This window comes from Colletes latitarsis, chromosome 11, assembly GCF_051014445.1.
Source record: "Colletes latitarsis isolate SP2378_abdomen chromosome 11, iyColLati1, whole genome shotgun sequence".
Taxonomy (NCBI): domain Eukaryota; kingdom Metazoa; phylum Arthropoda; class Insecta; order Hymenoptera; family Colletidae; genus Colletes; species Colletes latitarsis.
The window spans coordinates 17,157,264-17,168,222 of record NC_135144.1 but is presented as its reverse complement, the minus strand read 5'-3'; the positions used below and the strand labels follow the sequence as shown (position 1 = coordinate 17,168,222).

Below are 10,959 nucleotides of genomic sequence, written 5' to 3'. Positions count from 1 at the left end.
ACACGTTCACTTTTCCTATTCTTTTTCTAATTTTCCTGTCGCTGTTCCGTTTGCCGTTCCAACGCTGCAGAAAAAATTAGGTTAGGTATGTATTCGAAAGAGTGCCATTTCCGTGAGGTCATTTAAGACATTTACATTTATTTACAATCGCATATAATTATTTACAATCACATAGTTGCGACAACTACTTTGCGTTTTAAATGTGCGAGAAAATATAAACTTGGTTTAACCTTCCAAAGAGCTCCTGGTTTTAAAATAAGGGACGTAGGTGCTGATGAACCTATTAACGATCGTATAATACACGGTTATACGAAGCAAAATGTTGCGTGCGATAAAATAGAGTCGTGATAACCAACTCGAAACGAAGGAAGAATCAAAATCATCCAGTAGTTTTCCAGAGACGGACAAAATTTTATTAGAGTAATCGTATAATGATTTATACAATCAAAATCTATACCATCGAACAGTTATAAAGATAAACTTTCATTCGTCATTAGACATTTTTATTAAAATAAGAAATTTATCCATCTCTGCAATTATCTTAATTAAGGATAGAAATTTGGTCTCCCTTCGCGCCGTAGTTAATCTAATCTCGAGTACGCGTTAAATCTAGGTTCGATGAACGTAAATAAATATTCATGATCGTCGAGGCTTGCTCGAACGCCGGTTCACGGTTTGTTCAAGCCTCGAATCCCGTTCGGTTTGCCAGAGATGGGCGAAATTCTTCTGCAGATAAAAATCTTGAATAACTGTTGATCCGTCGTTCATTGAATGAAAATTAAAATTTCCATTATAGTATTCAATTATTGTTCTGTACGATGGTATTGTTGATTGTCTATTATTCGATTAAAATTTTGCCCGTCTCTGGTCTACTTGTACGACAAGCGTTTCCTGTTCCACTTGCGTATGCGTTTGTTCGTGATCTCGTATCTCTATTTATTCCTAGCGAGCTCTTCCTCTCGTGGGACAAATCGTCGGTGATTACGGGTGAACCTCGAAATTCCCACGGACACTGCGAATTCCGGCAAGATTAAATAGATCTATGTATTATTAATAAATTAAAACCGTTCGAAAAATACGAGACGAGGCAGCGCTGAATATACGTCACTGCCCACTACCTGAATACTAAGCGGGATCTCAATTCTTTCAAGCCTCTCGGGCGTCTGAGCCACTCGTGCGTAGTCGGAGTACTTCGGGTTCTTCCGTGGAACGTGCTTCCGACCCACTGGGTCCTGTCTCGATCAGCGTCAACGTTCAAATAAATCGAATGCATCGATTAGAATTAATTCTGTTGAAATGCATTCCAATTTCTGCTCTTCTTTACGCAAATGGCGAATCTTGTCAATGTAATAAATAAAAATATAGCGACACGAACTAACTGTTCTTTAAAAAAACCTTCCACAACATTAAACTAATCGAACAAGCTCGCGCGTTCCCCAGTCTCAAATATTTAGAACAGTATTTTCCCATTTCTCAACAATTAATGTATCGTAATAGGTAAAGTGAAAATCATAAATTAATCTTTTCTGTTATAAAGTATGGAGGGTTAACTCGTGCTTGTTGCGTAGATCTCTCATCACATTTGTCGATGATATTCGGTGAACGCTCATGGGGCGCTGATCGAACGTTTATAAACGCCCGCAGCGCTAGAAAAAATTAATAAACTGTCGATCGATTCTCAGGATTAAGTCACAATTTCTTTTGATTCGTTCCGAGAGACGGGTACCAAATCAGTCTACTAATCAGTGAACCGAGTTCATCGATCGAGAGCTTCGAGCACTGAATAGATCGAGACGAGACCGAGCCCTTCATACGGCATTGCAGTCCATGAAAAGAGTTCTACAGTCCTGTCCTGCGCGACCGCGGCGACCTGCTTCGTAAAGTGCCTCGAAACCTACTCCACTCTGCCTCTGAAGCAGGTAACTAGTTGCGTACCTTGGAGAAACAAACATACGTTCCGATCAAGAAGCATCCTCGACGAACAACGTTTATAGAAGGTTTAAACAACGAATTCGAAATATTCGTAAGATTGCCCATCTAAATAACGATGTATCGGTGATGTAGTATTTTAATCTCCCCAATCGTTCGAGCAACGCGCGTGATAAAAAGAATACGTACGATCCGAGTTGACAGAAGATGGACGACGTGCCCTGGGCATCCATAACGCACTCGGCACTCGCCTCACAGAGGGCTCTTTCGGCACAACCACGCTGACCCTCGTCCTCGGCACGTCCCACGTTACCAAACGTTTTCAACGATCTCATATAACCCTAAATCAGAAACGTTTCTCCTTTGATAAAGAATGTTGGAACCCCCGTGTCTCTAGCGGACTCAGCGTTACCTTCAGCATGGTTATAGACGCGACAGCAGCCTCCGAAACGGTATCCCGTCTTCCCATGGATCGAGCCGTCAATGAACGATGGGAGAACGACGTCTTTAATGCGTCCAAAAGATTCACCACAATGCTAATGAACTGTTTCGAGAAGGATGTGCAATTAAAAAACATTCTACTATAAAAAAACCGTTATCTATTATTCATTTATCGAGTAGAGTCACTGAATGGAAAGAGTACGTACTTGCATAGGGCTGGCGTCGTTGTTGACCTTGTCGATGCCCTCGCCATCGGCGTGCTGGGGACCACCGATCAGAGCGGTGATAACTCTGAATCCAACTGCGACCAAATTTGACCAAGGACTGGCTGGAACTCCGTCATCGATCTCATTTTTACTTGCATCGTTGTCGCCAGCCATTCGACCCAACAACAACCGCATCATCATGCTCAGCATATTCGACCACGAGAACGCGTTGCTGACGCCACCATCCTGATGCAACAGATCATTGGAACGCTAGATCATATGTCCAGCCAAACAAACGTTCTGCTAATATGTCGACTCTCTAGTTGTTAAATAGAGTCATGATTTTAATATATCTTTATAAGAATATTACCACTGGATTAGCGAGGCATTCGGATGATTTTTTAATTATACGAAATTGAATGTTTCTCGAAAATAATTTGTATTTGGGCTAATTTTCATCGGTGAAGCATACTGTGCATTAATAATATTTTTATGAAATCGAGGAATATAAATGCTACTATATCGTTTCAATAGTCCACCATATTTTTAGAGGGTTTCATCAAAATCCAATTGACGGACTCCTCGTGCGAGTATGGTCGGTACTTGCCTGAATGTGATTGGAACCAACTTCGTGCAGGTCATCGAGACCGACCTTCTTCATAGCATTAGGCTTCTCGGCGAATTTTCTGTCCTCCACCGCCTGCTGCTGGACCTGTTGCTGGTATTGCGGATGTTGGGGCAACGCCGCTGCTTGTCCCAAAACAAGCGCCGCCAAACATAACGACACATATTGATTATACTGCATTCTGAAACAGAAATTCCATACGCTCTGCTTTTTAAGTTGCAAAAATCTCTAATTCTTTTGTTCAGGGTGTATCCTTTAAACTCGACCACCATTTTTCAAGCATTAACGCCACCTATTAAAGACTCTGTTTTAAACAAAAGCGATACGTCCCCAATAGCATCGAGAGCGAGGGTACCTTCGCAGAAACACGTGGGAGCCAATCTTACGAGTGACAAAGCAACTTCCAAGCTCTAAGACTCCTTTCCTTTATTCGTGTGAAAAACTCTTATTCTCGATACTATTTCAGAAAAGGAAACGGCGCAAGTGGATTAAACTGAAAATATAAAATGCAAGTACATCATCGTAATGAAAGGGGGGACTTCTCAAAATTAGTGTTATGTTCACCAAATTGTGCCCACGACTGTATTGCATTCATAAAAGTATTCAAATACTGTAGCGAGTTACTGCACGAGCTCAGACTGACCTTGAACCACGGCCAAGGAACGAGACGTAAATTACAGACACGATACGCGCGAACGAGCAAACCTAAACGCGTCGCGGGTGACAGACGAACGACGCCGTAGCGGTAAGAAAGTGTGTCAGAACGGTTAAGGTCAACATGGCAGCAACCATCTAGCCCACTTCTTGATCGAAGCTGTCGGTTTGTTGAACCCAGGTTGTACCGTTACGGGGAAACACGGTCGCGATCTTCTGTCGTCCTCGACTACACTGACCGATCGTATGAGAAAAAGAAAGGCAGGGACGAGCAGAATTCTTATCCGTATGAACGTCTCATATGTCTCCCTTCCTTCTATCTTTCTTCGTTTGTTCTCACTTCGACGAATACCGTTGATAAAAAAGAAACGTAAAAAAGTTGGAAAAAGTTGTTTTCTCGAGGTAGAAAAGAAATTCCTCATCCTCGTCCTACAATGTGACGTATACATAGGGACTCGCAATAAAAAGCATAATAATTAAATAAAAAATTGAATTTTTTTTGTGATGTTCGTTCTTAAATAGGCTAGGATTAAAGTGACGTGTTGTTTATTACGGATAGTCGTTGCTCAAATCGTTCCACGTAATTAAGAATAACACGGTATACGACCAGCCAGATTGCAAGAAATATAGATACAATTACCACACTCTTTTCCATTTGCGATTGCTGTTATTTCGAAAATACAGTTAGAAATTAATGTGTGGTAACAGCGTGATTTTTACTTCACCCTAAACGAAGTTAAAAAGGGGCCGAGTAATAAAATTGGGATTATAATATTACTTATTTTATGACTAGAAGATGTTTTCTTATTTACGTTCTTGAAATCTAAATTAATCCTATTCTCAGTATGTATTAATTGTAGTATTAAATCAATAGATTATAGAATACAGAGGAAAATGTGTACTTCTTGAAATATCATATAAAAAACCAAACACACTTTGGACTATAAAGCGTTAATTCACATTTTCGTGATTTTCATAATATACACTTCGAATCTACATAAAAACATTCCATGTGATTTTGTCATCGGTTAAATAGTGTTCCTTGCTGTACATCTTATTATAGTAATAATAAATAAATTTACGTGTTATCCTGGACTAATAAATTAAGAATTGTGTGCCGCGGCAAATCTAACTAATTCTAAGATGTGTCGTTAACCCGAAAATGTTGAGAAACAGTGGTCTAGGGCTCTCGGAGTGATCTCGGAGACTTGCCAGGAAATAACAGCGCGTGCTACTCACTTGGTTACCTTCGAATGGACTTCCTTGACACTGACTTTCAGCTCTGAAGATGAAATTCCTCGTGGGGCCTACTATATAGCTTGCGCACTCACGTGGGGGGTAGACGGCACGGCCAATGACCATACGCCTTTGGCACTATTTTCAATGGAACTGACCAATCTTCCGTCGCTGACCGCCGTGGATCCCGAAGGTCTATATCTCAAACGCTCTTCGATGGGATTTTACGGTTACGGTTCGCTTCGACCGAATTCTCTCGCGCAAAACGGCCGACGACCAAACAGGAAACAACAATTCAAAGTTTTTACCCGCGGTGTTAATTCCACACATTCTTATTTCAAACTCATTAGTCCTTTCAGATACGTAACCGTTCTTAAACCAAGAATATCGGGACGATAGATAGCTGATTATGCAAAAACAGTATCGGGAAAATATCTGATAAAATTCTTTCAAATTCGAAATCCAAAAACATCCAGTGGTTGAATTATTCCCGTCGTATTTGTGCAAGTGGGGAAATACCCCTCTCCATTAGTATTCGAGATATGCTCGTGTATAATTTTATCGAACTAATTGATAGAATTAATTGATAGAATCTTCCCATTTAGTTTTCAAAATATACAGGCTGTTCCAGAGGCCAAAATAAGACGAAAATCAAGAATACCAATTTGTTGATCGAGGCTTCGTTAAAAAGTTATTAACATTTAAAGTTCCAGCCGTACTGAATTTTTTTCTTGAAAATGCGCAAGATTTCGGGGATATGTCTATTCACCAAAAATGATCATAATTGACCCCCGCAACCGAAAATAATTTTTCCAGAACGATTTCAAATTTTTTAATTTAATTGTTAACTTTTTAACGAAGCCTCCATCAACAAATTAATATTCTTGATTTTCGAATTATTTTGGCCTCTAGAATCTCCTATTAAAATTTTTCCTAGGGATGACCGAACACCCTGTGTAATAAATTCATTGCTACACTTTCGGGACTGCGTTTCGCTATGAATAATATTCATTTATCCAGTAACGATAAGTTCTAAAAAAAAAAAATCGAAAACGATGAACGAATGATTGTCTCACACTTTCGATTAATTTCGAAACGATGAGTCCTTTCTCGGATGTCTCCTGGTATTGTGGGAACATCATGGCAAACTCGATTTTTTAAGTGTCTCGACGGGTGAAAGTCGACAGGAAGTTAACGCAGATCATTTTGAATACTTTCCGAAATAAAATAGGTAAATATTCGCACGAATACACGTGAATTTTATACGGTTCTATATCTCCCACGTAATCACAATTTTTTCTTGTTCAATATGTATCAAAATAAAACAACGACCACCAAATTGTCTTTCGTAAATTATCTAAAAGTCTCCAAATTATTTATCATTCTTATTGGAAAGGTCTATATTAACTAATGGGCATGAGTTGATGTTGAGAACGCTGCATTAACCCATCTCATAGCCAGAGGATTTCCTTTTTTTTTTGTCAAAGATCCATCTTTCGCCTTGCACGCGTCCCGGTCATAGGCGATCACGATTCATCATAACTGTTTCGGTAGCGGGATGCTGGCGTCGTCTGTTCTTATTAGGATGGCCATGCTAATTGCAAGAACAACCTGCACTCGCTAGAGAAACGTAAATCGAACCGTCGACGAACGTATTTAGCGATCTAATTCCTCGCCTCTTGTCAATTTTCACGGCAAATTAATCTCGCGAACCCTCTACGCTGAAATATCCGAGACAGTCCAGAACCGCTTGCAACAGTCATTGACCACACGACACACTTCGCCAGTCGAATCACTGTACCCCAATTCTATACTAAAAACCGGTTGTTTACAGTCGGATCTGAATACATATTTCCCGGCGCAACTCTTGTTTCTTTGTAAAATATGATCGAAACGTTGCCCATCCCGATCAACATCCGTGCGTAGTCCGCGAATAAGTCCTAATGGCGCACGCTCGAGTGTTTCTTCGATTATAGTATTAACCATGATTCTCTTACTCTGCAGAGAAGAGAAAGAAGAGCACACTTTCTTCGGACGGAAGGACTTTAAGGAATTTTCGTAATTACAGTAAACGTGCGAGCATCCGTTATCTCGTCGAAGGTTTGTACGAACGGGGCCTCGTAACGAATACGAATACTTTTCTTCCGTACAAAGAAGTTCCCTCGTTTAACGAGTTTCTAGGCCAAGCATTTGCTTTCCTGAAATATCCACCGTACGCTTAAATAACGTCGCGCTCGTTCCTCGTGAACGAACCTCGAGAAATTGTCGGTGTTCCGCCATCTATAATAAGGCTGAAAGGAATAGGAAACCGGGTCCGCTATTAGACCTTTACCACTGACACAGAAATGCAACGGCATACCAGCGAGCGTGAACCAGTCATTTTTGTTCGGCACTCCTTCCCTCCCATTTCTTTCGTGACCGTTTATAATTCAACCATAATCTAGGCTCTGTCCACTTTTAACAGAAGTAGATCTTGAGTTAAGCTCAACTTCAAACTCTACGAGTTTGAAATTAATCTCGCGTGAAAAAGCCAAAAGCTTTTTTATTTATTCCACTCTCATATGGAAACGTCATTTCCAAGGCCAATGTATTTCGAATCGATCTTCGATCGAAGAAATTTCACTCTTCGTACGGAATTTTAAATTTTTATGACACACAAATTTTGTACAAATTACTTTGAAAAATTACGCAATTTTACTAGAATTAAATACTCAGATAACAGCAATTTGGTCTTTTACGTGACTACGTCCCATGTAGCCTGACATCGTGTAAGGGAAGAGGACCTTTCCACGTTTTCGGGAATTCAAGAAAGAAGGAGAATACGAGTCTTTCTTACTTGCTTTCAAAACAGCTGAAATCCTATTTGTGTCAACAGGCATTTTTATTTTCCAACCCATGTATACCTATTACACATAAACGAGGTGAAGAATAGACCTATCGTTAGTGGGATGAACGCTATCGCTGTACCACGAGTGTCTTACAACATGAGATACACTCTTCCAAAGTGGAACAAAATGTTAAAAAGATCATGCATCAAATTGTAGGGGATTCTCGTAAGAAAGCTTTAATGGGTCGATGATCAACAATGACTAACTTATGGTCACTGGTGGTCAACAGTGAGATTGACATCAAGGTCAGCGGAGGTCCAGTGAAGATCTAGAAATGGTCAAGAGATGGGACCAATCGAAATGGTTTTGTTCTCTAGACCAAACGGTTCTTAACTCTTCATGTTGACAGTGCCTCCCCACTCTTCGACTTCCCCACTCGAAGACTACCGCTGGACAAATTCTTCAGTACCCCTGGAGCATCCAGGGGGATCGGGTCTCGCGGGCCTAAGTCAGGCCATTCGTGGAGCGCTGACCACTGGGGACCAGGAGTGACCAGGACTGACCAGGACTGACCAGAACTGACCAGAACTGACCAGAACTGACCACTACTGACCAGTGCTGACCAGTGCAGATACGACTACTGACCACTACTGACCACTACTGACCAGTGCCGGACCGTGATGACCACTGGTAAGAAATATTTAAAATTGCTCTCCCCACTTCTATTCTACTGTTTAATACCAATTTCGTTTCAATGAACTGATTTTGCTTTACTTGCCTAACTGATGTTGCTATAATTTGAATATTTTCTTATTTTACAGTTGGCCCAGTGGTAACTATCCTATGTACTGACAACAAGTTGTAAGTCCACTCCACTTATTTGTATTTTATTATTTTTATTTGTTTGTTTGATGTGAATTCAATTTTATTTATCTATCTGATTTTATTTGGTTATTATAAATGTTCCTTTTCTCTGTTTCTACTTTTACATTGTCTGTCGAATTTATGTTATTGCTTTGATATGTATAATATTGCAGGATGTAATAATGTATGTTCAATCACATACTATATATGTTTCTATACAATTTCATGAATTTTTATTATACTGATTAGAATAAGATTTTTATATTTTCGTTCGTGCTCGAATTCTCGTAATATTCTGCGGAGGTACTTTGATTCTTTCATTTCGTTTGATTGTTTGGTGTCTCGATCCAAGTTTCTTTTGAAAATTCTTTCAACTCTCTTCGTTGGTTGTGCATCTTTCATTGGTTGCACTTTCGTCTGTTTCTTCTTCGATCAACGATCGTTGATCACAGAAGATCTTTATTAATGGAGGGTGGTTGGGAATCGGTTAGGGTTAGGGTTGCGGTCAGGATATCGAATGTTCGTTTTGATATGTACAACATTGTGTCGATGCATATATCATATTTGTTTCGACGATGTTGATTAATATAAGATTTTTATTAATGGAGGGTGGTTGGGAATCGGTTAGGGTTAGGGTTGTGCATCTTTCATTGGTTGCACTTTCGTTTGTTTCTTCTTCGACCAACGATCGTTGATCACAGAAGACCTTTATTAATGGAGGGTGGTTGGGAATCGGTTAGGGTTAGGGTATCGAATGTTCGTTTTGATATGTACGACATTGTGTCGATGCATATATCATATTTGTTTCGACGACGTTGATTAATATAAGATTTTTATTAATGGAGGGTGGTTGGGAATCGGTTAGGGTTGGGGTTAGGGTTACGGTTAGGGTATCGAATGTTCGTTTTGCTATGTACAACATTGTATCGATGCATATACCATATTCGTTTCGATGACACTGATTAATATAAGATTTTTATTTTTATGTTTCAGCTTAAATTCTTCTAATATTCTGCTTAATTTCCTTTTTATCTCACTAATATAAATATTAATTTTGATTTCAGTTTAAATTTAGATTAATCGCAAGGACATCGAGGGAGTACGCCACAACCGCCGAGGGACATTTAATTCCAAGTACATTAGATTTAAGCTTCGTCGCGAGTCTTAAAATTAACGTCGAAGATTTCTTTATTATATGTATCTCCGCGTCTGTACCAAGCAATTATTCAATAAGTAGCTTCTCGTTTTCTCGTTCCCTCGTTCCTAGCTTCGGTCACCGCTGTTTCATCGATTGAAACATGTGATCGGCCGTGTATCTGGTCCGAAAGATCTAATCGCCTTCCCTTGGTAAGCTTGGTTGAGGGAAAACGGCACTTCGCTGGAAGGTGTGGAGTTTCCGTATTCTGCGGAAACGCATACCTTCCAGCGGAAGTCGACTCTGTCTCAGGTACTCTCTCTTTGTCAGACAGCCTAAGTCGGGTCCTTCGGGCTCCCGGCGGGTTGCGTTGGAGAAATGGAGACCTCGATTCGGAGTTGCAGTTCTCTGTTTTCTTGTTGAGATCGAGTTAGCAAGGGCAGTAGGTTCGATCCTCGGATCCGCTGCACGGTTCAGCATCGCGTCGCGTCGCGTCGCGTATCCCACGATTTAGCTTCATCCCTCTTTTTAACCACATAATTGCTTGGTACAACTAAATCAAGGAACTTTGTTTCCTTCTATCGTCCGAATTTTAGCTTTAACTTGACTAGACTTGAGCTTCGACGTTAATTTTAAGTCCCTATCGTATGCGTCTCCCAATGTTACCAAGTAATTATTTAACAAGTAGCTTCTCTCGACTCGTTCTCTCGTTTCTTGCTTCGGTCACCACTGTTTCGTCGAACGAAACATGTGATCGGCCGTCCAGTTTGTCCGAAAGATCTAGTCGCCTGCCAATGATAGATCGATTTCTAGAAATAGAAATCAATCTACCAAGGACAGAGTCGATTCGATCCGAAGATCTGCTGCACGGTTCAGCATCGCGTCGCGTCGCGTCTCCCATAATTTAGCTTCATCCCTTTTTAAACAAAATAATTACTTGGTATTTAGACTTAAGTCCCTAGTGTAGCCGCGTGTCCTGTCAAGTAATTATATAACAAGTAGCTTCTCTTTCACTCGTCTCCCGTCCCCTCCGATCACCAC

At 40.4% G+C, this 10,959-nt stretch overlaps 1 protein-coding gene across 1 annotated transcript; it reads right to left on the bottom strand.

Annotated features, from left to right (window-relative positions):
* Positions 1-783: 783 nt before the first annotated feature.
* On the bottom strand, positions 784-3,381 carry LOC143348164 (uncharacterized). The gene is made up of 5 exons (XM_076778082.1): positions 3,184-3,381; positions 2,557-2,822; positions 2,342-2,510; positions 2,119-2,270; positions 784-1,935 (listed from the first exon to the last, which is right to left on the bottom strand). Exons 1-5 carry the CDS (start codon positions 3,379-3,381, stop codon positions 1,809-1,811), a joined length of 912 nt encoding a protein of 303 aa, XP_076634197.1. The 3' UTR covers positions 784-1,808.
* Between the last annotated feature and the right edge of the window lie 7,578 nt (positions 3,382-10,959).

Excerpts from the sequence above, each read along its gene's own strand:
- LOC143348164 (XM_076778082.1), bottom strand. The coding sequence starts at position 3,381 with ATGCAGTATAATCAATATGTGTCGTTATGTTTGGCGGCGCTTGTTTTG. Across the intron at positions 2,511-2,556 it reads GTACGTACTCTTTCCATTCA|TAGAATGTTTTTTAATTGCA; the intron begins GTGACTCTACTC and ends GTTTTTTTATAG. Across the intron at positions 2,271-2,341 it reads CGTCTATAACCATGCTGAAG|GGTTATATGAGATCGTTGAA; the intron begins GTAACGCTGAGT and ends TTTCTGATTTAG.